Source organism: Epinephelus lanceolatus, chromosome 21 (assembly GCF_041903045.1).
Source record: "Epinephelus lanceolatus isolate andai-2023 chromosome 21, ASM4190304v1, whole genome shotgun sequence".
Lineage (NCBI taxonomy): Eukaryota > Metazoa > Chordata > Actinopteri > Perciformes > Serranidae > Epinephelus > Epinephelus lanceolatus.
Window position 1 is genome coordinate 25801091 of NC_135754.1, and position 27608 is coordinate 25828698.

The 27608-nt window shown below is 40.1% G+C and overlaps 1 protein-coding gene across 1 annotated transcript in view; it reads right to left on the reverse strand.

Annotated features, from left to right (window-relative positions):
- The window catches only part of LOC117247255 (uncharacterized), a 28390-nt gene extending 3548 nt beyond the window's left edge, over positions 1 to 24842 (reverse strand). Inside the window, exons 1-6 of the mRNA XM_033611661.2 lie at positions 24611 to 24842; positions 22869 to 22999; positions 21922 to 22022; positions 20212 to 20360; positions 17392 to 17620; positions 16870 to 17090 (exon numbers count right to left, since the gene is read on the reverse strand). Of these exons, the coding sequence (XP_033467552.2) occupies positions 16870 to 17090; positions 17392 to 17620; positions 20212 to 20360; positions 21922 to 22022; positions 22869 to 22987 (819 nt within the window). The 5' untranslated portion in view covers positions 22988 to 22999; positions 24611 to 24842. The remainder of the gene's footprint in view (positions 1 to 16869; positions 17091 to 17391; positions 17621 to 20211; positions 20361 to 21921; positions 22023 to 22868; positions 23000 to 24610) is intronic.
- Between the last annotated feature and the right edge of the window lie 2766 nt (positions 24843 to 27608).

Genomic DNA, 27608 nt, shown 5'->3' on the forward strand with positions numbered 1-27608 from the left:
TGTAAGGATTCTGGCTTGTTGGGAGAGGGAGTGGGTTAAATACTGTTCACACTTGAGGTCCATTTTGACCCGGAAAAATCTGACGATTTGCAGGTAAACAATGGCTAGCATTCACGACAAAACAGGGCTAAATTTGGCTGCAAACACATTTTAGTGTATTACTGTTAATTCAATAGCATTTAAACAACTAAACTTAAATTTGCAGCAGGTCACTTTGCATTTAAATTGTAGTCCTTGAAATTAAGTAGAAATAATGGTTGTAAATAACACAGACCCTGTTTACACTTGGTTTTGAAATGCGTTTTGGCGATCCAAACACAAGTGGACAGCTGAGATACACTGCCGTTCACAACTGTGTCTCCATCTGACCACTTGCGTTTAATGCCCACACCACTTCTGCTAGAAGGTCAAAGGACCCTGTCCACATTCATTACTTTCACACTCTCGACAGTCACATTAGCAGTTGTGTCAGTACAGTTTGAGAAACGCTGTCAGTAGACTTCAACACATTTCCCGCCACTTTTGTCACCAAAACAACTACAACGTCCTGCATTGATTATTTTCTTTTTCGTGTTACGTCCTTTTTGGGTACGCACCAAGACACATTATTGTTTCCACTACAAAAGATATGTGGTCAAATGAATCCAAGACCACCTCAGCAACATTTGAGTGATCAGATCGCAATGCATCAGTGGCTGTTTACACTTGTATTTAGCAGGGTTGGGTCTTGTTCACATCTCAACTGATACCGGTACCCAACAGTACCTTTTTTATGTATTTTACTTTCTCTGTATGAACAAAAATCTATTTTTGACAGTGACGTACGACTGTGAAAAGCAATTCTGCTCCTCTGCTCTTTTCTAATCACACATAGAGCTAATCTTCTGTTCTGTCTGTCAGCTTGTGTATTTATGTGTGTGTGTGGCAGTGATAGGTTATTACCAAAACAGTTTAATAAAGAAAATACAGGGCTTGACACTAACTTTTTTCCCAAGGAGCACATGTGCTCCTAAGTTGAAAAAGTAAGGAGCGCACAAAGAACTTTAGGGGCACAATGTAAATTGATCAAATAATGTGTTTTCCATAATAAACGTGATGCAAATAGACATTTACAAGCAAAATTATTTAATGAATTTGTATACAAAATGTACAGAAAGGTAAAATCATCAAGTTTTGAAAAAGTATTGCAATTTAATTTTGTCTTTAATGTTATTATCTTATATATATTATCTTTGCAATATGATTATCTTATATAATGTTATTACTATCCTAAAACATTCTCCAGGTCCTCTGAAACTCTGCAGGACTTAAGCTTAAGCCTCTTTCACACAGAGCTTTTGCGGTGCCCACCGTGGGGTAGGGCGCAGAGGACAGGATTTGGGGGAGTACAGGCTTGTTCAGGAGCTACAGCTCCATGGTGACCCCTTTCGGGTCTACTTCAGGCTCTTCTCTGCTATTTGGACGCGCGGCGCCGAGGTGTCGTCACAGCGCGCAGATGCCGCAACATGCGCCCTCTCGCACGTCACTCAGCTCAGCGGCAGAGCGGTGCGCACTTGCGCCACGGTAGCACACACACAATGAATGGGTTCGTCGGCGGAGGTCTGCGCTTTGCGCGCTCTGTGTGAAAAGGGCTTTATTTCCACCCTGCCCAGCAGCGGTATCGTGGCGAACAGTCCCTAAAGGCCTCTACACATGATCAGCTGTAAAACCGCTTTGTGCTGGCTGTCCCATTGTTTGTCTATGGAGAGGGCAGCAACGCCTGACAAAGCGGCACCGCTACCCTTGGCGTCGCACACCGCTCTGATTTTCCGCCCGAGCGCTGCGCTCAGAGTTGAAATTATTTGAACTACGGGGAGAACGGAGCAGGCTTCCCCGGAGATCCGCCGCTTAACCCGGTCCATCTCCTCCACACTTTGACTTATTTCCACGCTGCCGACAGTGGGACTTAAGCCCTTTTCACACAGAGCGCGCAAAGCGCAGACCACCGCCGACAAACCCATTCATGGTGTATGTGCTACCGCGGCGCAAGAGCGCATTGTGCCGACAGTGGCTTGGAAAACCGCCCATAACCGTGTCACACGGGGAAGAGGGAAGGCGGCTGGAGTTCCTCCAATTTTTGCGGTTAGGTTATCATATTTTTTTATTGACAAAAATATAGGCTGCTTCGGCTGATTTTTTTATGCGCACATGTGCCCCTAAATATTTTTTACAGTTCGCACACACCTATTTTTAGTCGCAAATGCGAGTGAAACGCTTGCACTGTCGAGCCCTGAAATAGACTAGACACAGAAACTATCATGGCAGATCGGCGCTGCATTGATAGTTTTGGCTAGATGGGAAGTGGACAGAGCAGCCACGGAGCTCCATGGCTAGCTTCCCTACTTGGGGTTGCTTCTGCCCCCTGTCTGAAGTTGAACCTGTGGCTCTGCGGAGCTTGGCTGCCGGTGTCAGACCTCTATAGCTGGCTTCTAGAGTTCAGCGTTCTTCGTGGCACTCCTGCCTCTTGTCTAAATCCGGCATTCTCCGCCACATGTACTGTAATTTGGCACTGATTGATTTCACGTGAAACTGTGCTCAGTGGTACTGATGTAACTCGGCCTGTACCCTAGAAATACTGAGTTTAGTAACTAATCCAAGTATTTATCCCCAGTTGTGATCCGATCACCCGAGACACATGTTAAAACCACATGTAAACAGGGTCATAGACGTCTAAAAAAAGCCATCCGACTTGGTTTTAACCTAGATGCCTAATGTACAGTAAGCATCTTTTTACCTGCAAATTACAAAATTTATGCTTTAGAGTTGCAACTAGCGATTAATTTCATTACCAGTTAATCGTCTCATTATGTTCTCGGTAAATAGAGTAGTTAGTTGGTTAGTTTATCAACTGTTGAAAAATAGTGATTAAGAGCTAAAAGTTGCTTGTTTCATCCGACCAACAGCCGAAAACCTCAAGATATTCAAGTGGCATTTTGGCTAGTAAAATTACTTAAATAATTAGCAGAACAGTTGCTGATTAATTTTCTTTTAATCGACAGAATGTTTAATCAATACATTTTTGTCAGATATACCATGCTTATTTGGAGGTCTTCTCCAGTTTGATGTATTACATGGTAAAACAAATCACTTCTCCTTTTATTGGAGACCAGTTAATCATCCACTGAAATAGCCTTAAAAAATAAATGAATTAAAAAAGCTGTCAAATTTTCCATAAGCCCTCTAAAACATCGTGCAACTCTTTTCGGAGCAGTGATCCAAACGGCAGTCTGAAACAGAATAAATATTAAATTAACCTTGTTATCACTGCACGCTTTTTTAATTCGCCTCCACATCTTGAATGGAGTCATACCTCTCTTGATTTTATGTAGGTTGTAGGGCATAATACGCTTTAACACTACATCAAAACTGCCTGTTATGTTTGAGCCTGACAATGGAAGCCTTAACTAGATTTAGACATGCAGGTAATTGAACCACATCCATTTCAAAAAGAATGCCTCGCTGCATCTCTTGTTTGGCTGCATTTACAGGGGATAACAGAATATTACAGTGCCTTTTCACAGTCCCATTTTCTTTCACTTTAGCATTAGGCAATTTTTCAATTATTATTTTTTCCATGTTCTTTCATCCCCGGCTCTCCATAATGTCTGGGCCTTTTAGTTAATGGTAGCGACAGTCAGAGCCCAGTATATCGGCCCTTGTCCATTTTGCAGGTCATTGTGGAAGCCCAATAGGCCTTTTATTACACCGACATCAAAAGGCAGATAAGCATTAGAGGTGGGGAGAATACCCTGCACTAGATATGTTCCCTCTTTCCTTTGTCTGCTATTGAAAGTGATCATTTTAATAGTGAAGAGGTTGGTGAGCTTTGGGGCTGATGGGAAGTGCGACACCCCTGACAGCCTACGAATATGAGCAAGTCGATAACACAACACGAGCACACAGCACACCCTCAACACCTGCACACTCTTGCTGCTAACCTAATTATCTGCAACAAAGGCCCCTGCGATTTCAGACACACATCTTTCCGCCATTTACTTACTTATTACTGTGCATTAAAACAGACAGAAAGCGAGAAAAAAAACTCAACAATTGTGTCTTATATTGCAGCCTTGGCCGAATGCCACATGGCTTGTATTACAATAGCATCAGACACTTCAGAATGAGTGTCTATTAATTTGGGATGCATGAAAAAATAGCTTCATGACAGCTGGTGGCAGAGAGGCGCATAAACCAACACAAAGACATCAGAGAGGAATTATTCTAGCAAATCACAGCCAAACGTAATAGTAAGTAATCAGCAATTAAATAATTTAATGGAACAAAAGTTGAGTATTTCTATCTTCGTAGCACCGCAGTGGACACAATACTGTTTCTGTAAGTTGGACATAAGCATGAAAACTGCTCTATTTATATAGCAAGAGCAGCACGAGAGGCTATGAAACACACATACTGCCTATATAGGAAAGCATCTAAAGAGCATTTACCTCCATTATGGCTGCACAATTGTCTAAATGTTGTTTTAATTAAAGAAAATGCTCCAATACCTGCATTGAAATATGCACAGTAATAGACAGTCATGCTCACTGGCTGCTTTCAGACCACAGTATCTATGGAGAACATCTAAACTCTGTCTGATAATATAGGGTTTTTAATGTGTAGCTATTTAAATGTGTATTATTTCTGTCAAGAAGACACAACAGAATTAGATTTTGCAGGATTACTCTGAGTTGATATGAGCATCTTATTTGGTTGCAACTGCACAATGCACACAGTAGTTTATGGGTTTGCAAAATGTGCTAATAACATCATATATAAATCTCGTCATAACTGCCTACAACAACCTAGAAACTAGTCAGGGGTTAAGGGTAAGGAATCTAAAAGAAAAAATATTTACGTGCACAAAAATTCAAATGTTTGCCCTTATTCTAAAAAAGAGAAAACGTAGGTGTGTTTTGTTTCTCCTTTAAATCAGAAATACAGGCTTTTCTTTTTAGCATGTCTCTCTACCCTCAAGCCTTGCAAACTGCTAGTAAGTTGGTTTGTGTACAACACACAGAGCTGACCATAAACAAAGTCCTAGTTTCCTATTATTTTTGAGTCACCCTAATGCACCACCTGACCTGGCATTTACCTTTAATTGAAGGCAGGTGTGCAGGAGTGAGTGTGGAGCGTGGAAGATACAATCATGGTTTTTATTGTTTGATGATGTCGTTTAATACCCCATTTATTGGAGCTTTATTTTTGTAAAGGCCTGTTTCTTTGGGAAAATGTTTGGAAAGTTTTGTTTTCATTTTTTGAACACGACAGTCAAGACAATCGGTTTATAACGTCATCTTAAAACTCTCCATACATCCTGCAAATCAGTCAGCTTTACAGCCAACTGAAACTCCTGGATCATCAAACAGTGAGTAAAACTAAACTAAAGACAGTAGAAGAAGAAGAAGAAGTCACGATATATTGTGAAGACAATAAAGCCTCAACAAAAAATAGCATTTTAAGTCTTGTGTGTGATTTATCCTGACTTCATATGAGCAGAGGAAATCTCAGCTCATCGCTAGGCTAATTTATACAATGTAAAATGCCATAGGCTTGTGCTAATACCGTTAGCATGTTATATTTGTTTGGAAAACATGTTTAGTATAAGACAGCTGTTTTGTCAGTGAACCTTGTGAGTTGTAATGGAGCCAAATTGTGTGCCGTTACTTTTGTTAAATTTTGCTGTTGTCCCTGGCTTTATATGAGAAGAGGAAAAGTCTGCTAGCTGCACGGCTAATATATACAATGTAAAATGCCATAGGCTTGTGCTAATGACGTTAGTATGTTGTATTTGTGGGGAAAATGTGTCCAGATAAAGACAAGTGTTTGTCTGTGAATGCTACGAGTTATAGTGAAGCTGATTTGTGTACTTGTGTTTGAATTTGTCTCTATTAAGCCATGTTTAATGTGTGTTTAATGTGTGTTTTGAATCAACTAAAATAACACAGTAGTAGAAATGCTCACAACGGCATAGGTTATGGTGTAGGGTCTGCCGCACAACTATAAATGTTTACATGACCCGTATCAAATTCTGAATACTGTCATATTCAGAAAGATATCAGACTATTAGTGTGCATGTAAAGCTTAAATACTATTTGTACGGGTTGAAAACCAAAGGTTTGATCAACCGCTACATTGACCATGTTTCGCTACATACAGGAAGAAAATACGCAGCCGTCTTTGGCATGAACTCAACGACGGGGCCTCTGTGTGGTCTAGACAACCTACCTGCCAGGTGTTGTACAGCGGAGATGGTGTGTCAAATACAGGAACTGTCACTGCATGTTATCCTCTCAGCCACTTGAGGCAAGTGTCTGATGGTAAAGATGATACTGTATCTACATTACAGTAGAAGTGTAAAGGAGCTACTGACATTAAAATGTTATTCAAAGTGCAACCTGCATCCTAAATGTGGCACGTCACAGCTGCATACCCTCTGAGCAGCCTATAGATCAATAGTTACTAAAATTAATGTCTCATTATGTGTGTGAATTCACTAGAATCATCACTGTTTCAAGCACAGACAGGCCTCAATGTGTGTGTGTGTGTGTGTGTGTGTGTGTGTGTGTAACACTTAATGGCGAGGACAGAACCCTTGGGGCTAAGGTTGGGTGTCACACAAAGGGCTGAGAGCTCACCTAACGGTGTCTACCCCTGATCGGCCTCTCACTTTCGGTGTCGGGGGAGCGGTGTGAATGACATCAGTCCTCACATTTCAACGAGACAAACTCCTGTCTTCTTATTTACCGTCTGCTAATAGTCATAAATCCCGCCTCTCCCGCGCTGCTCACCTTTTACCCTCTTAAACTCAAAGACGACAGCTCGTTCTAACATCTCCGTACATACAGCTGATAGGGATCTCACTGGTTTCCTTATCTTCTACCTGTGGGGATGTTCATGGCACAGATACTTGGCCAGTTTGGTGTCTCGGATTTACTTATCGTAATTAGAAAATAAAACTAGTAAACTTGCAGTATAAATGCAATTACTTGTGATTAAAGGTCTGACAGCTCTGACAAAGGTGAATAATGTGAGGAACCGTGTAATTGGGTAGGGACGTGTCACCACCTGCGTGTATTGCCATTCACAAAGTTCAGATTCTTCGCCCGATAAAGTCAAGGAATCCCAGCAGGGTATCAGTCAGCGGGGGCTGTTACCTGGAGCCATGGGTGCAGTGTTTCAGGTGAACTCTGAGTGAGCGTAACGCCACACCAGCTTCAGACGATGGGCTCTTTGTTCCACGCCGTGTCTCACCAGACACAGATGGGGAGGAACACTGAGCTTTACACACCTCTGGCGGCACCAAACATGCCTGTCGACGAGCCAAATGCGATGGAATCGGACCAAAAGTGGTTCGCTGTCATTTTGGATGGATTTAACAAGGCAATTAGGTAAACACTGTGTGGTTTGGCTCACTGCGGGAATAAATTAACAACCTGCTGAGGGGGGCGTGAATTATCAATGGATTATCAGTGATTTGATGAAGTCGGATTCTTCAAATTGTCAGTGCATTTCAAGACTGGCTACGTCTCCCTTGATGGATATCATATGATTAAATTTGGAGACCACAAATGTGTATATTTACTTCATAACTATGTAATAATGTGGACTCATACAGAAGTAATCCCTCTCAATCATCACTTATGACCCACTAGAAGTGTGTGGCAGTGTGTTTTTCTGCAGAGACTCTGCACTCTGTCTGAAATTTCTTATTTTCTTATTTTCTATGTTCAGGCTGTTTATGGGTATGTACCCCAACAGCGCTCAGGTGGTGTCAGGGCTTTAAAAAAAGGCAGCAACCAGGTGCCAGACTGTAAGCAACAGGCATCCTGTTGCGCTAATAAAACATTTTTAAAAAAAAGGCCAATATAGTGAGGCAAAACTCCAAACAAGAGTGAATCTGGGGTTGGCTTATACTTTCGCTTTCCTAACAGTAATCGAGAAAACTGAATAGTATACCTTTAAACCTCCATACCTTTATTAAAGGTATTCTGTGCAATAATTAAATCAATGCAAACAATAAATCTTTGCACCCTGGTAGTACCTGTTGAAATTAAAACCAATAAATCTGTCAATACCTTTTTTTCAAATTACTGAATAATTTGCAATTATTTTAAACATATTTAGAAAAAATATACGCAGCTAATTTTGCAGTTTTGTATTACTGACCCCATATTATACATATAATGTATTTATTTACACTAGTAATTTTTTACATTTTATTTAATTCAAGTTTTTGCATGTGTTTATTATTATTTATATAATTATTTATTTTTATTTTTTTAATAGTTTATTGTATTTTTCTTTCCATTTTATTTATTTAAATTTTTTTTAAATTATTAAATTAATCTTTTTTTTTATTCAACTCCAACTCTGATGGAAACTGTTAGGAGGATTTGCATTTTGCTTACGAAATTAGCTGTTTTGGTTATACCTCTCACTCTGTGCTGTTTGCTCGTTACACTGGCTCCAATACTTGTGTTTGGTGTGAATATAAAAAAAATATATATTTATGGTGTAGGGAGGAAAAATATTTGTAGCTTCAGGGTGGGGATTATTTTTGGTTTGTCCACCTGTGGCTGGGATTTACTGCTCTTTTTATATGACTTTAAACACAGATAAAAAGACTGTGCACAAATAACTGATTCACTGATGAGTGAATAAGACGTCTGAAAATAGTAAAAAATGCACATCAAAATCTTCAAACTGCTTCAAAACCAACAGATATTAAATTTAGGTTGATATAAGACAGAGAAAATCAGGATATCCTCACGTGAAAGAATCCAGAACAAATTTATGTTTTTCATTTTTCCTTGTTAAAAGACTTACTAATAAATTAATAATCAGAATTGTTGTTAAATAATTTCCTGTTGACCATTTTTCGCAATAATTTTAGTGTTTGAGGAGAGTAAATAAATCCCCAGACTGTCATCAGTCCAGTAACATCTCATCTGACAAATCGCTACAGTACTTCCTACATGAAATACTCTAGATGTGGCCCGTCATTTAGATGCCTAAACTTTGGTTGGTGACATACCCATCTACGTCAGTAACTACATTTATCTAAAGTCATGAACGCAGAAGATGGCCGGTTAAGTTCTAAATAGCTACGTCTCTGCCTCCACCCCGACCTGCCTTGGCTAACAGGAAGCCATTAGAGTCTCGGCAATAACCATTTACATCCATTCACCCGGCTCTGACTTTATTTCCATCCACATAAGTGCATTTTCTGCGAGAGGTTAAAATATGAATCCCCCTCCTTTTTCTCCTCAATGGGTCTGGTTGTCTGGCCGACTTGAGAGGGCACAATCTATGACTGATTTAATTTGCTCTTTACGAACATCTCTAACAGCATTACCCCCAGAGCATACACTGACTGCCCCCATCTGACTCCATTAACTCCCAAATCGGGTTTAAAGACCATATTGATGCCGTCCGTTATTAAGGGTGATTATCAAAACAACAGACAATGGGCCAAAGTGTCTGTTAACTAGTTTATCCATAATTTCACATAACTGTAACAGATGGCAGGGCTGTCAATTACATTCTGTATCTGCTGCACACAGCGGCCACACACTGTCTGGATATGCAGCGTATTAGCCTTCACATTAAAAGAACGATAGTCTGCTCACAGGTGGCCGCAGGAAATGGGCCGAGCACACAAAATAAACCAAATGTTAAACATAGAAATGCATCCATTTGAGGAAACAGTTGCCAATTACCAGCTGGTGGTTTTTAGCTCTCGCTGAGGGTCTTTCTGTATGATAAAAAAAAAAAAGAAAGTCACAGATAAAAAATCCTAATGTTGCCGTTCAGTCCACTTCACCACCTTTATTCTCCTCAATTAACGAGAATGGCTTTTGAAGCTGTAATTAAGTGTCTCTGCTCCACTCGGCCTCTTCATTATTCATGAATCCCTATTGATCATATCTTACAACCTATACCGTGGGGATCACTGTAATATCCTGAGTCCCCAAAACAAATAGCTGAGCTTCCTGAGTTAAAATTAACATCTTGGCCAGCGACCAAGGAAAAGTTTCCGTTTGATACTAAATCCAGCATCTGATGCCAAATTAAATGATGTCAGAGAATCATGAAGCCTATATGGTCTTATTAAATATACCACTGCAGAGGACTGGACAATAATTATTAGAAATTATTCTTTAGTGAGCTTCAGTGAGGCTGATGATATGATCACATCATCAATGCTGCAACCAGCAGTTAATTTAATTACTGATTAATCTGCACACTATTTTCTAAATTAATCATTTTGTTGCTAAAATGTCAGAAAACAGGGGAGAATGATGATCACAGTTTCTCACAGCCCAAAACCATGCCATCAGATCACTTTGTTGGGGGTTAATAGTCAAAAACAAAAAGATATTCAGTTTACAATCTTACATGGCTGAAAAAAGCAGAAGGTTTGGGAAAAAAAGGATAAAATATTTCAGATTATTTCTTGTCTTGATACACACATTACTCAAAATTTTAGTAGGGATACACTCATTTTGAAATACTGATGTTTACATTAACAATTAAGCCAGTAGCAAATACCTGTGGGTTTTTTTGGAATTTGGAATTTATTCCCTCTTTTGTGCCTGAGAAACAAAGAAACCTTCCTTGCAAAAAAATAATTAAACTGTTGTAAAGTCATTCAGCCCTTCAATACACTGTCTCTGAATGAGCACAAATTCAGTCATAAAGCTATGAATCAACCTTTCATATAAACTTCTTTAACATGACATATATTATAATTCCCTCTCAAAAATCTATTCAAATTGCTCTAAAAACATAACATATTTCTCCTTCAAACAGCTGTATTTATTCAAGTTTCTCACCACAACTATATTTTACAGGGGTACATTTTAACATATCATTTGAACGGTATAATTTACCTTCACCCAACACTCACTTTTAATGAATAGAGTCCGATTTAACGCCCAGTCTCTTTTACTAGCTCAGGCTACACATTTTGACTAAATAAAGGCCTGTCTCAAGTATAAGCCTGGTCTGGTTGCCAAGCAATTCATTTTTTTTAATAAAAGTTCTTCGGATGTATAAAACCGAGTTATTGGCTACCTCAAATTATGTGTCCATTCCTCGATTACCCTGTAAGTTATTCATTTTCCTTTAGTTCGTAAGGGTCCTCAGATCAAAAGAATCAAAAGGGTTTGTCATAAAAATGAATCCAAGTTGTGAGCATTGTTTTAACAGGGTAAAGTGGTGTTGTGAGGTATGCCACTCTCTCTCTGATGGTCTGTCTGTCGGAGCTAGAATAATTCATAAGTGATAAATTATCTGAAACCATATTTTTATACTAGTAATATACATACTGGTTTAAATAAACAATTTGATTGTATTTCTCGATTTTTGCTGAGCAACATTTTTGTGTGAAAGGAATTAAAGACCCGTCCCAAATATAGGCCTGTTGAGATCAGTGATTTGAGCAAATAATAGCCCGGGCTACTGATTGAAGTATTACGGTAGTTCCAGCCACCAGCTGCTAACGGCTAACAGCTAGTGTTGACTAGCTCCCTGTGGTTTTCAACATGGATTTGTTGTTCACAATGTCGCGTTATCAGAGAAAAAAATAGGGCCAGTCCCATGATGCATTGATAGTGACTTGAATGCGTCCTTTTGTCCCAAATGCGTCCCGCAAAATTGATGTGACACAACAAAAAAACAGCGGCCACTACCATTGGTTAATATCATTTTATCTACTAATAGGCTGATGGCAGTCAACAAGGCGAACAGCGGCCAATACAAATATTTAGCCGATAAATCAATGCATGCCTGAAAATACTCATATTATGATATGAGTATTTGTCTCTAGTACATTTTTACATAATAGGGTGTAATGTATTGTGCATATAAACAATATAACAGTATAAACAGACACCATTTAGTCCCATGTACAGGCCTATAAAACATAGCATTACCGACTGTGTGTCGTGCACAACCGCAGCTCATTCCACATTCAAAGAAATTATTATGTAATGAATATTAATGGATTGGAGCTTTATTTTAAACATGTATTCAAATGTACTGAAACTCAATCTCCACCTGTGTTAAGTAGGAATGTGTAAAACATGAACCCTACTGGTTGATGTTTAACTAAATTAACAAAAGAGCGCTTGAAGAGCCCTCAAACATGACTGGTATTACATGCTGGGTGATGAATTTGGAGGAAACACATTGAGTCATCTTCAAATTGACAGATGCAGAATCTCTCCACGGGACTCTTCACAGTGGCTCACAGCGCTCGAGTGAAAAAATAGATTTTTTTTTTTTTTTTTTACCAAGTTTAATCACACGCTATTACAAGGCAGCTTTTATCATTGCCTTCCACTGTGTAAGTGCTGGTGTCTTCACTAGTTCATTACAGACACTTGTGATTCTGCAGCACCCTTCTCATGCGTAATTGCATGGTTAGCTTTCCTCTGCAGCTTCCTACACACACTCTGGCGCAAATTATTTCCAATTCCAGTTTTCTTTCAAGAGCGACGCTGCAATTACAGAAATCTGAACATCCTGGTAATTTCCCCACAATTTTCGGTTTTGTTGAAAAACGCAGCTAAGAGATGTTTCTGGGAAATTCTTCAGAATTATTTCCTTTTAGTGCGGAATTCATCCTCTCACCAAGTTTAGCTGTGTCCCCAATGAACCTGATGAACTCTGAGCTCCAGGGGAAACACAATCTGATAAATTGCATTGTTGGTGAAACAACTTTCAGGTATTATTTTTGTGGCTTGTGTCTGGAAAACACCTGTCTTGTTTCTGTGGTAAATGCATCCACTCTTTTTACATTTTGTACATCACACATAGGGATTCTGCAACATATGTGAAAGGTTATTATAAAAGATTGATAATTACTAATAATGGGCACTCCGCATATTTTCTTTTAATGGCTAAATACTTTTTTCTCCACATAAAAAGAGACCAAAAAGCTGCAGCGGCTGCTAATATCATCTATTTAGACAGCAGAATTTGCAGCCTTTGTAAATGGCCAGCTCCTGGCCTTTTGTGTGCCTCCATTCATTATCACCACAAAGCGGTTGATGTCTCCCCTCGCTGCCTTTTCTGTGCTAAGCACCGGGCGCACCAGGCTGTCCATTACAGGCCTGTGACGTGTGCAGCCCAGGGAGACGGCCAAACAGAGAGGAATGTCAGTATAGAGTTAAATTAACAAGCTGTGTGGAATCTGTGGCGAGTCAGGAAGACACGATGTATCTACGGTAACTGAGGTCTGATCATTTGTTAGTGGAGATGCTGTCAGTGAATCCGCAGCCTTTCGCCTGGTGGCTTTTCTTCTATTAATCAGCTGACAGCGCGGAGTAGTCAAGTTACGGTCGCAGGAACTCAATTGTTGTTTCTCAAATATGCAATTAGTCCACACTCCATATGCTGACCGTGAACAGGGAGACGGGCTCCTTTTCTGCTCCTCCTGAATAAACTGGATTATATAAACTGGCACAAAGACCTCATGAAACAGTCAAATTTCAGAGCAGGAGACGACATGAAGATGAACAACACAAGTAACCTGCACTTTAAATTATGACATGAATAGATCTTTAGCTTCTTCTCTCCATCTTCTCTCTGCAATACACACACACACACACACACGTGCACACACACACACACACACACACACCGTAATTACCCCTCAATCCATACAAATTGAATGAAGCCAGAACCGTGGTCTAAGAATATAGACCATAATTAATAAATTACAGCCACTCCACTCAATCATTCTCCACTTTGGGGACATGCAGACATCCCATTCTCCGCAGAGTAATTGACCGAGAGCTCACAGAAAACACACCTAGTGGCTCGGCGGTGGCTTTGCGGACGCATCTGGTGCCACCTCTTGCATCCAAACAGATGCCTGAGTGAAACTGTGGGTCATATCGCAGATATCTCCTATCCCGTGTGTTTACAAGTAACAAATCAAAAGCATGCATTATTTCTGGGCTCTGGAAATACGCCTGAGGGAGCTATCAGGTTGCTCTGCCACCCCCCGAGCTTCCCCTCGCAGCTGCTGCACACGAGCAAAGATCTTTTCTTTTTTTTTTTTTTTTTTTTTTCAAAGACACAGTCGTGGACTCCAAAGAAGCAAATGGTATTTGAGTTTAAAGCACAAATCCGATGGCGAAATCTATTTTTCCTGGTGGTGACTGCAGCTGAATGCTTGGAATCAGATAATGAGACACAAATATTCACCTCTGTCTATATCTGCACACACTAAGTGGGGTAAAACACCTTAACAAGTCTTTGTGAAACACAGGGAGAGGGCTCGCCGCACACCGCCTCCATTTACAAATATTTCTTTGAAAATAATATATTTGGTCATCGCCATGTGTGTGTCCCCTCGGGCGAGAAAAGGGCCCGCTGGAGACCGTCTAATGATCGCGGGGTCATGTATCAAATACACAGCAGCTGGAGGCAAGAGGGGAGAGTACATACAGTCTGGATGTTTGGGGTGGAGGGGGTGTGAAGTAAAGCCTGAGTGGAGTCTGTAAGGAAAGCCCAGGCTGAGTGTTTGGGTGCTGGGGGTGGGGGTGTGAGAGCTGTAATGGATGCTGACCAGGGGGCCGTAAGAGCTCTGACCTTTGTCTGTCTTAACAATAATTACTTCATTCAGCTAATTCCTCTAACAAGCCACACTGACGCACAAGCAAAATAAAATGTTTGTGGATCAATTCAGGTAAAAATGGCACCAAGGATCAGCCAATACAACCTTTAAAATCAATGCCACACTGAGAGATAATCTCTAACTAATTAGCCAGATCATCACCTTGCAGATCTGAGAATGTGAATAAGCTCAAATGATGCTTATTCACATCCAATGATGCTGCAATTGCGTCGATTCAATCAGCTGAGCTCATTTGCAGGGAGGCAGAGTGACTTAATAAAAAAAAACTGAAGTGTTAAGGCAGTAATTAGAGAGCACACTAAAGTGACACGTTTTTTTTAACCCGTTTGTGTGCCTGCAACTGAAATGTTACATTTCCTTTGGAGGAAGGGTTTTCTGGGCGCACAAATCTAGTCTATGATTACGTGGGATTACTCCTTTTCCAAATACTTGTGTTTTTAAGGAAAAAACAGGAGTCCCATGTGCCCAAAGGCTGAATACAGTATGATTTCATTTTTGTCATTTCATTTCAAAGGAACAGGGAGGAGAAAACAATTTATTTTACCTGCCTCTCTCTCAAAACACAATAATCATAAGGAGTAGATGCTTCAACAAGGGAACAGCATCTACACAACAACTCTATTTAATGATTTATATTGTTCTTTCCTTATACATTATATTATACATAATATTCACACAACCCTTTAAATCATTCTCTTAAGAATTCCACAGTTTAACGCCCACCTCTGAAATACACATCTGTTTTAATGTAGTCCATGCAAACTGGTCCTTTAAGTGAAATTTTCTTGCTCAAGCTCGTTGACCTCTGAAATAAAAACCAACAAGTTTTGTAAATGTTCTGGTAAAAGAACAAAAGAAAATGGCTGTATCTTCAAACTACAAGGAGCCCAATCAAGTATTTAGTATCTATGAAATTGTGATAAGCTGACTGCAGAGTATGCTATGGACTTTTATTTATTTACTCATAAAGTCATTATTTTTATTATTAGAAACATGCACACATATGCAGTGTAAAACAATAGGGAAAGCATTTTTCTACAATTCTAAAAATTCTTGTTTTTCTTCATTTTTCAAAAATTCTGACTGACTATTGATAAAAGTGTGATTTTTCATGTGCTCTAAAAATTTCAGAGTTGTACTGTTGGATATTTGCCCAAAGTTTGACCATACAAGATTTAAAGACTTTAGACCAATCACAACAAATGTTGTGGCATTTTTCCTGATCATATTACAGTGTGTAAATTCAATGCTTATAAGACCCGCTCAAGACGCCTTTTAACCACATTCAGGACAGATTTTTGGATGAATCATGTTTTACTTATCTAAGCATTGCAGGTAAGTAGTATATATGTGGTCTTGTGCAGGTAAGTGTTACGTATATGGTTATTAGAGTGAGTAAGTTAATCTACATTTTGCCAACAAGTGTAAGTATGAAGCAAAATGACAGGATTATAGTTTTTTAAAGATTTGTAATATTAGAAATGTGGATTTTTACATAGAAAGGCTTCACTCATTTTCAGAATTTACAAGAGATTAAAATTAGATAGATTCAAATATAAGACTATTTAATGACTTTTAAGGCCTTATTGTTGTAACACTGAATTTAAGACATTTAAAGACTTTTTAAGGACCTGTATACAGCCTGGATTAAATAGAATATTTGAGTACAAGTGGCTCCAACATGTTTAAGAAAGCCTCAGGTTTCTCCAGGTTGTGAAATAATGGTTGTTTTAAAAAGGATCACTATAGGTCTAATTACTTTTTTTTTTATCTGTAATTAGTTGGACTTTATACTTGTATTTTCTGTGGTGCAGTGAGATTGTTCAACCTGAGAAATTCTTTAATTGAATGTCTCTTGACCAACATTTTATTGCAGTCTCTTAATGTGGGGTGCATGCAGTAATATCCTGACAATTTGTAATTAAGATTGGCTCTAATTGTTTTCAAATAACTGTAAAATTGCTGTGATGTTCTGCAATCTTCAGCCTCAATCCAACCTGTGTTTTCCCAGAACATGAGGGGGAATGCCTGGAAGCAGAGTGAGTCAGTCATATTGTACTACTGCCACCTGCTGGTCATGCTTTTTGATTTACATTATGATGTGGAGCCATTGGCACAGCATTTACAGACTGTACCTCTGGTCCTGGTGGCTCATCAGAGCCGGCACACTGTGGACTGACCTGAGGAGTGTGTCCCAGCAGGGCCCACAGCGAATCAGCTGACAGAGTCCTGACTCTGGAAAACTCGAGCGTGTCCGTCTCCTGCCGGTTGAGAGCGATGTACTGGCAGCCCTGGTAGTCTCCTTTCAGCTGCTCGCCACCGTGCAGCCGCACCAGATCCCACGTCCCCACCTGCCTCAGGACCTCCCGCACTGACTCCATCTGCCTGTACGACAGATGACCTGCAGGCAAGACAAAACAACATTTTAAAAAAGTTCATCTAGAGGCATTCCTGTCCGAAGTTTGCTTCATTAAATTATTGTATCTGGTGGAATTCATTACACTGGAAGAAATATGAGACATGGCAAGTTGTTGAGTATTAAAAGTTGTATCACCTTAAGATAAGTTTTAAAAATTCAGTTTTTAAGTACTTTTGGGCATTTTAAAGAGTCACAAGGGCAGTAATAGACAAATATAACATGTTAAAATTGAGATGTTTGCAGTGTATTGAACATACAGTTTATCTTTTTAGGACCCACTCACCAGAGAGCCAGGAGGGAGTCAGTGCATCTGATATCCAGGCGACGTAGCCCTCCCTGAAAGACCGGAGGAAGTCGTCAATCTGGCTGTGGGAGACCAGCTCCCTCCTCTTCCTCAGCTCCTCATCCAGCTTGCAGTCTGGAGAGAGGAAGACAACCCTGGGGAAGAAGAGGCTCTGGCGCACCAACACTCCACTCCTCATCAAATGGCCACATAAGTTAGCTGTCTTGGTCTAAAGGAGAAGAGGAAGATTTTTGATTAATCATCTAGTCAATGAAATGCCAGGAAACACTGTGAAAACGGCCAGTACTGAATGTCTGGTCATATTTGTAGTCTTGTTTACTTTTTATTGAATCAGACAGTCTTTGATTAAATTCTGTATTTTTACTAGAACATGCTTTAATGGTCAAATTCCCTCACGCTGTCTGTGCTGGAACACCTGTATTCCCCCTCTGTATCAAACGTTCTGTTTTACTGGCTGTCTCTTTAAGCCCCCCTCCCAAAAAAGTCCAGCTGGCTCTGACTGGTCTGCATTTCTAGGTCTTCTGTATCTCTGCACAGTCATAGCAGCAGGGGAATAACTGTAACTGAGAACAGCGGCACTTGTTAATGTATAAAATTACTAATAAAAGCTTCTAAACACAACCGGCCATATTCCAGCAGGAATATGATCCAAAATCAGGGACAAATTAACAACATTGGCGACTAAGATTACATGTTTCCCTGAGGTTAGCATGTAGCTACATGTACATTAGCAGTGTACTTGCAGCCAGGAATGACTGTAACAGAGTTTAGCAACTTTTTACTGTGAAAAATCACCCATAAAAGCTTCTAAACACAACGTTATCAAGAAGCTACATTTAGCAGCGTAGGCTACATAATAGCTCCATTTCCACCAGGCACTTTCAGTATGGTACCTTTGGAACCAAAAGTAACCCTTCAGACATGGTACCTAGACCCTAGTGTTTCCACCGCTAACAGTTCTCTTAAACATGGGCGGGATTGTTGTCACTCACTGCTCTGTCCAGCACTCACTGTATTTCCTCCTTTATCAGTCTGCACCTTGTTTATTGTCCACAGAACGAGGCTGCACGCCGACACTTTCAGAACAAAATAAAACAGGCTGCAGTGAGAGTCTCTCTCCATGGGATATTTAAAAATAGCGGGTTTGTGCATTTAGTCCTTCTCAGGCAAGCTCAGGGGTTTAGTGAGGCTGGAGCCCACAGGAACTACGCTCTGCAGCCCTTTTATTTCTCCGAGTGAGGATTAGAATACATGCAGCTCACATAATCCAGACGAAATTAATATAAACACTTGAAGATCCACTCATTACTAAAGTTGTGTGTGTCATATAAAAACTACAGTGATGGTCAAAGTTGTCACAGTGAAATTTAAGGTGTGCTGATGGATTCACATCGTCACATTAGTAACATTACAAGTTAACGTTCCACCTTAAAAGTCGCCGGAAGTTGGCCCAGTGAATTAAGTTATTATTTTCTCCAACTCATCACTTCTCCGAAACATCCTTTCATTTTATAGTTACAGTTTCCTAATAAAACCCTCCACAGTATGAACAGTGGTTACATGAGCCTCAAAACCAGCCACAACTCAGCCCTGAGCAGAGTGACCGTCCTCTACTGACCAATCAGACTGCCGTGTTCACAGCTCCACCTTTTAGTACCAGATCTGTGTGCTAGGTACCCCAACAGAGGGGGGACCAAAAATGGGGACGGTACAGAACGGTTCCATTGGTACCATCCACAACCTTTCACAGTGGAAACGGAAACAAAGCATACTGAACTGAACTGTACTGTACTGTACTGCTTTGTGGAAACACAGATAATGTATAAATGTACAGCAGTGTGCCTGGAGCACATGACCATATAAGGAATCTGGCACATTATGACATCATACTGTCACCAGGGTAGAAAAAAGTGTTGGCAACAGAATATCTAGTTCATAAATGGCGAAGCTTAAGGCCCCCTTTAATTTTGGGAATTTTCATTCCTTCAGTAAATTAAAAGCTGATATTTGGAGAAAAAAATGTGTTTGTGTTTTTTTAAAGCAAAGTGTAAACACTGGCCAACAGAGATACTCAATTATCAGGACTGATTATTAATGTGCTGCTGATAGACTAATTAATTAATGGGCCAAGGGAATTTATTAATCCAGAAATTTGTCAGCATGTGCCAACACTCACACAGGATGCCTCTGTATTAAACAGTTATATAATGACCAAAATGGCACATAAACGCAGATGTCCACTTTTCATCCTGTAAAAGGACCCACTTTAAGAAATTATTCAACTTTAAATTGGCACAGACGGCAGAGCCGAATCTGCTTTGTGTAGATTAATGAAGTTAATACGTCCAATTCAAGCAGAACTACTTAAATAATGCAGTGTGTGTTTGCCATCATCAGACTCTTCTGTCAAGCTCCATGTCCAAATTGAGCATCTATAGAGATGGAAATGAATGACTCCAAACAGACCCAGGCACATAAGGTGACAGCTGTGTTTAGGCACCTGCCTGCTTTCACCCCTCCTCCTCCTCTGAACATAATTATGGCCTTTCAAATGAAGAGCGGCCACTCGGGAAGTTTAGGAAGCCTCGCTGTAGTGTTTGAAATTTCCATATAAATTGTTATGGTGACTCAGAATCTCTTAACCCGGCTGGAGTTCGGATGAAAACAATGTGCTGGACAATTGATTGGACCTTGGACACAAGTGTGCCAGACAGTTTGACATTTAGGGTTTCATGATGGCATTTCAGCGTTACAGCGAAATGTGTTTTTTTTTTTTTGTTTTTTTATTGTTTTTTTTACCATGATAGCTTTGAGGGGATCTTCAATCTGCTCAATGCACGTATTGGTAAAGTTTTGGTCCTCTTCTTTAACTTGCACGTGCCAGTTCTGGTTGTGAGCGGACACTGTGCCTCTCCAGGGTTTTACATCAATGCAGAAGATCCCCTGGCCTTAGCAGAAAGAAGAAAACATTACTCCATGTGAAGCATTAAGGACTCAGGACAGTGTAATACCACATATACTGCTTGTTTCCTGAAGGTGCAAAATGGATACAATTCTTCTACCAAAGGAACAATCTACACTCACAGGCCACTTTATTAGGTACACCTTGCTAGTACCAGCTTGGACCCTCTTTTACCTTCAGAACTGCCTCAACTCTTGGTGTCATAGATTCAACAAGGTGCTGGAAACATTCCTCAGAGATCTGGGTCCATATTGACATGATAGCATCACACACCACATCCCAAAGGTGCTCTATTGGTTTGGGATCTGGTGACTGTGGAGGCCATTGGAGTACAGTGAACTCATTGTCATGTTCAAGAAACCAGTTTGAGATGATTTGAGCTTTGTGACATGGTGCGTTATCCTGCTGGAAGTAGCCATCAGAAGATGGGTACACTGTGGTCATAAAGGGACACGGTCAGCAACAATACTCAGGTAGGCTGTGGTGTTTAAACCATGCTCAGTTGGTACTAAGAAAATCTCTCCCACACCATTACACCAGCAGCAGCAGCCTGAAGCGTTGATACAAGGCAGGATGGATCCATGACGCCAAATTCTGACCCTACCATCTGAATGTTTCAGCAGAAATCCAGACTCATCAGACCAGGCAACGTTTTTCCAATCTTCTATTGTCCAGTTTTGGTGAGCCTGTGTGAACTGTAGCCTCAGTTTCCTGTTGTTAGCTGACAGTAGTGGCACCTGGTGTGGTCTTCTGCTGCTGTAGCCCATCTGCTTCAAGGTTGGACGTGTTGTTGGTTCAGAGATGGTCTTCTGCAGACCTTGGTTGTAACCAGTGGTTATATGAGTTACTGTTGCCTTTCTATCATCTTGAACCAGTCTGGCCATTCTCCTCTGACCTCTGGCACCAACAAGGCATTTTCACCCAGAGAACTGCTGCTCACTGGATACTTTCTCTTTTTGGGACCATCCTCTGTAAACCCTAGAGATGGTTGTGTGTGAGAATCCCAGTAGATCAGCAGTTTCTGGCACCAACAACCATGCCACGTTCAAAGTCACTTAAATCACCTTTCTTCCCCATTCTGATGCTCCGTTTGAACTTCAGCAGGTCGTCTTGACCATGTCTACATGCCCAAATGCATTTAGATGCTGCCATGTGATTGGCTGTTTGCATTAACAAGCAGTTGAACAGGTGTATCTAATGAAGTGGCTGGTGAATGTATATGGTGATGTAAAACATCATCATTTACAGATTTGTCATATTGTCAAGATTTTTTTTTTGCATATACTATGTATATGTATATATATAATATGTATAATATACATATTTAGACTGTAAGACTTAAATTAAATAATTAAAAAAACAATAACTGCTACAGCATGCTGGCTCACTGTCACTTACTGGAACACTTGAATGGAACAGAGCCATCATTAGTGTCATTAGTAACACCTGTGCTTTTCAGGCTACGACAAGCCCAAACCTCTGTGAAAAAGGTCTAACAGAATGATTCCAGCTTTATCATGGCATTCTTTTTTATTCTAGATACCAACCTGTGAGGATAACAATGTTGATGTCGTCTTTGGTGGTCTGAAACTGGTCGGGGATACGCAGATTACTATAAACATCTTCCTTTCTCAGCCCGGTGAGTTTCCTACAGTGCAAGTATCAAAAAGATAAGAACAGAAAAGGTATGTAACGTTAGGTAGTTTGTGCAAAAGAATACTTCTAAAGCTGCATTACTTGATTTTATGTTGGCCACTTGGGGACAGCGGAACAAGCTGCAAACCCAACATTGACATATCTGGCTCTTCAGCTGCTAAATGCTTCACTATGCTCACTAGCTAGTCGCTAACTTTGTCGGCCTGCTGTTTGGTGCTGGGCAGGTAGAGTACAGCAGACTTATGTATTTATTTTAGGAATAGGAATATATGAGAGCAAAGCATTAAAGTAACGGCTGTAAAACCAAAACAATAAGCTGAAAGATGCCAAAACTTTCCAAAGTGAAAAGTTGGGTGATAGTTCTGAGCTGATTCATCGCATCTAGATTTCTGTGCTCATCTCCAGGCACATTTTTGCTGGCTCTAGGGCTGTTACTTAAACTACAGATTTTACTTTTACTTTTTGCAACCAGATAGAAAAGAGACACCCCTCTCTCTTAAACTCAAACCAAACATGTGACCAGCTTTACATTCGGACCAGTGGAGTTGCAGGTGACATCATCGGCTGGCTTGAGTCGAGCTCAGACCGGCCAGCTCGCAACGCTGCAACTTTTCTCTGCAACGTTCTAAAAGGGTTTTGTCTCATCGGGAAGCTTTGGTCTGAACTGGGCTTTAGATTTTCTATCTCTTCAGTTAAGATGGATGCAACAGGCCTTTCTCTGGTCATATGGCACCAATTCAAAAGTGTTTCACTCTTTCTACTGCATAGAGAGGCCAGCTTTATGAACAGACCATCTCTCCAGCAGTGAAATGTTTTATTAAGTTTGCACAATACCTACCTGACATGTTGTATGAAATCAGGTAGTGTTGGCGTCTGAGGTGCGCTCTGGCCTTGGGCACTTTCTGAATCTCTGGAGTTGAGATTGAACTGGTTAAACAGGCTTCCAAGCTGAGGCATTCTAGTCTTTATCTAAAGAAAAAAAATAAAATAATAAAAAAAAACAGATTAATATCCAACAAGCAACAAGTGACATCTAGTTCCATTATATTCTAAAGCAGTGGTTTCCAACTGATGCAGCCATGGGGTCCAGATTTCTCCTCAGTCATTAGTTCAAGGTACACACAGTTTAATACATTCAGTGTCATACTTGCATTGGGCCATGTCGTCGGGCTAGTTTGCTGTCTGTTAGGGGACGATCACACCTACAAGGAGCACTAGGAACGAGACGCCAGTAAAACAATTGATTCCCTATGATACGGCGCGTCTGACTGGTTTTCAAGCATTTTTTATGACGAGTGTCTTTCTGGCGTCTTTTTAGACATGCATTCTTTTTCTGGCGTCTTTTTAGACACGCGTTTGTAGATGCTGTAAGCTGAAATAATCTCAACTTTTGGGTTGTTTTGATCGCCCAGTTGCGCATGCACCCCCGTTCTACAGGCGCTCCTCGTAAGGAGTGCTCGTTGAAAGGGCGTTTCAGGCATTTCAAGCGTCTTTGAAGCATCCACGTTTCTAGCGCCACCTGTAGGTGTGATCGCCCCCTTAGTCACTCACTCTACAGCAGGAAACCGCACTTTAACATAAAAGCTCTGTGCCGGAAATTCACTGTGATTCTAAATAAAGCGTGTGTTTTGCAAACTTGACTTGAGTCATTTGCGGTCCATTCAGAATGTACCCATGACCCACTTATGGGCCGCTACCCACCAGTTTGGAACCAGTGTTCTACAGAAGGCAGAAATCTCTACGGCCAATATCTCCAACACTTCTATGCGTACAGCAAAGTTTGTGGATTATTTTGAGTAACTGAGTCATGATTTCTGGAAAGAGACATTGCTGTTGAGCTTTTCAAATGTATGTTTTAATTATCATTATTTATTTATTATTTTATTTTTTAATTTAATTTTATTTTCGTTTTTTTTTGTTTCTTTTTTTTAAATTTATTTTATTTTTGAAATTTTATTTTATTTTGTTATTTTTATTTATTTATTTAGTTATTTAGTTAGTTAATTATTAATCTATTTATTTGGCACTTTGACCACCACAAGCCATGTTATATCTAGTTCTATTATACTGTACTAGAGAGAAGGCAGATATCTCTACAGCAAATATCTCCAACAGTCAGCAACTCACACCAAAACAATCTAAACTAATAAACAGCACTACAGGGAAGAGGAAAAATATGTATTTTTGTTTTTTGGGGTTGAACTGTGCCTTTAAAAGCCAATATATACAGTAAAAACAATGGAGCTTAACACAATAGTGTGTCTAAATGCATAGCTTTAGGTGCTTGGCTTCCCTTAGTTACTGTATATACTGTACAGTAGATTCAAAATGGTGTCAACATGGAATTTAAACTACAGTATTAAACACTGTTCATTGTTCCAGCCAAATTCAACATGTTGAACTAAATAAGTTTACAGTAAAAGCACTCTCACTTTCTTTACAGTCATCCTGACATCATGCTAACATGCCACATTCAGGTTTTACAGCTTTGTTGACGACACTTGAACTTGTCGACCCTGTGGAGAGAACAAAGAGCAACACACAACACTGGCACGAGCTCTCAACCCAAGCCATACGTACTGATGACGTCTCGCGCTGTTTACAGAGCCGTTCAGAGGGAAAACTGAGGGGATTCAGCTCCACATTTTCCTGGCGTTAATGTCGGTCTACGGGGTCTCTACTCCAAATGCTGAGCAATGTAACTCTATCCAGGAACGCTGTTTCACAATGTCACCGCTCCCCCCTCCTCTCCCCTGCTCTCCTCCCCGGCTGCAGCACTTCCAGTGTTCCTGGAAGAGGTAAACAACAGACCACGTGCACCATGTGCAGCATCATATTTCACCCACGGGGACATGACGTCAGAACACGTCACTCAGTGCAGCAGTGTTTGCGTGATGCATTTATGGGGGCGATGTTATTTTGATGGGATGTTCAGGTGATGCTTTGGATTAGGAATCTGCCTGACATACACATCAACACCACAGTGTAAAAATACTCCACAAGTACACACACTTACTGTGAGTGCATGAAATTAATATGTCCAATAAAAACGTGGTATATTCAGCTCAGAAAATAACCTTACATTTAGCGGCTGTTCTTTTCTGGAGCTCTTCATTGTAACTACAGAAGCTTAATGCATTCATTTGAAGGAAAAAAAGCCCTTTCTTTGGGAATATACAAAATTATTATATCAGAATTTTGAAAAAAGTTTACATGAAAAAAAAATCTGCTCTGTTTTTCTGAATTTGGGTCTGAGCAGGGGTGTAAATATAAACAGTGCGGGCAGTTCTGGGACACCTAGGGTGGAGGGGCCCGTTAAGAGAGTGAGCCCTCGCGATTGATTCAGATTGCCACCTTGGAAATATAGCTGTGTTTAAAGTTAAATTATTAACAAAACAAAAAAAAAAGAATGTTATAATTAAAAAAAAAAAAAACAGTGCCATTTGCTATATGGCAAATCCTTCTGCATCATGGTTTTCTTTTTTCAAATAGTCAGTAGCTATCTAAAACAAAATGATATACCTCTTCTATATAAGTATAAAATCTATAAATATATGTATTTGGTCCGCTTTAAACGAACCCTAGTCCGCTTTCATGGATAGTTTGGTTCGTTTGAAGTGGTGTGAACGCCCATTCGAACTCTAGTGTGGACCAAACGAGCGAACCTTGGTCCGCTTGAAAACTGGGGGTCTCGGTTCACTTGCAAGTGAACCCTGGTGCGGTTCGCTTACAGTGGGAAATTCAAACGGACTATCCAGCAAACCAAAGAAAGGAAGTGACATAGAGCGAATTGCATTTTGGGTTGAAAAAAAAAAAACAAAGCCAACAGCGCGAACCACGAGAAGCAGAGGTAAAGAAAGAAAAAGTTGGAAAATGTTTCGTAGGCAGACGTAAAAACAGAAACCCCAAAACTGCATAAATTTGGTGTTGCTCCACTGTTTTTGTGGTGACCAAGCCGGCTGAAGGGGATGGATTTTCGATGAGCCGGGTTTTCTTCTTCCTCATGCTCTTTTTCTTCCTGGTCAGTGGTCGATTCGGGCAATACCACCCCCAAGCAAGCAGCTGTTGTAACTGCGTGACGTTGTCCAGGCGTTTGGTCCGCTTAAAAAAGTGCAGTGTGAAAGTGAACCGAACCAAATGAAGGTGTGAAATTTTTCGGCATTCCCTGCCCAATCGAACAGAGTCCCCAGAACTATCCTGGTGTGAATGCGCTCTAAGTAGTTCTTACATTTTCCAACTGTAAAAATGTGTAGCCTATATACCAAATAAGAAAAATAACTAAAATGTTTATCATAAATCTATGGCACCTTTTCCTCTAAATTTTGCCAAACCTCAGTAGCAGTAGCTCACCTCGAGTCTCCATTGCTAGGCTAGCTGTGGATTCCAAATCCAAAAAAGGAAAAGTCTTGGAGGAAAATGGAGAATTTAAGTTATAGTACAGAACAATCATGACGATCCAACTGCAGAGTCGCCCCCTTGTGGTGGAACATATTAATGAATGTTCATTTAGACCTGTTATATAATGTAGATAGGCTAGACTTAGACTTAATTGGCTGTCTTACCTTCATATAAAGTTTTGCAGCAATTATGTTTTGCAGCTCTAGACAGATTTTCTTTTACTATTTTGGTTAAAAATGGCTCTTCTGGTAGTAAAGGCTGCCGACCCCTGGTGAAGTCTCTGTGTGTGCTGAGCCAATACATGCATGACAGCGTGCACTAGGGCCGGTCATAATAGTGTGCAATGGGGAGTCCAAGTACAGCAAAAATAAAAAGGCCTATGTGTAACAGCTTGTCACGTCACAGAAAATTGTGTTGTTAACCACACAGCCAAATTTAAATGATTAACAAAATATAAAATTAGGTTTTAAAATCATGAAAGAATAAGCGCTATTTTTTGCTTGAGGTGCTGGGGGTGTATCCGCTGAAGACAACAAGAAAACAAAGATCATATATTTGGGAAACCTGTCCCAAATATAGCCCTGTTGATTTCAGTGATTTAAGTAAATAATCGCCCAGGCTGTTAATTGAAGTTTTACTATACTTAATAATACTGATAAATAATATTAATGTTTGTTTATTAGCTGGTAATTTGCAAAAGTGGCCCCCAGGGTGAGTATTCCTGCCCTACATTTGATCCATTATTGTTGGTTTGGGATTACTGTTTGACATAAATCATAATAGCATTTAAAATATTTGACAAAATTACAGCAGTATTTAATACTAGAGGAATATGAGTTACTGGGGAACACAGTACAAGCTTTATGATCTAAGACAGAGAGCTACATCTCTGATCACTTCTCTGCAAATCTTATCAATACGTACCTCCACAAACAACTAGGATTGGCACTGACAAGTAGATAAGTGATAGTACCGATATTTTTCAGTCAGGTCTTAAAGGAGAAATTTGGAATAATTCAGACTGCAAGAAAGTTATTTAAGTTATAGCTTAATGTATAATCCAATTAATTCTAAGACATAGGCTGTGATAATTTATAATATAGCTGTGCAAAATGTAGGTGATTTAATGGATTAAATAACTAATATACATAATAACGTGACCCTTGAGAGTAACAGTGTA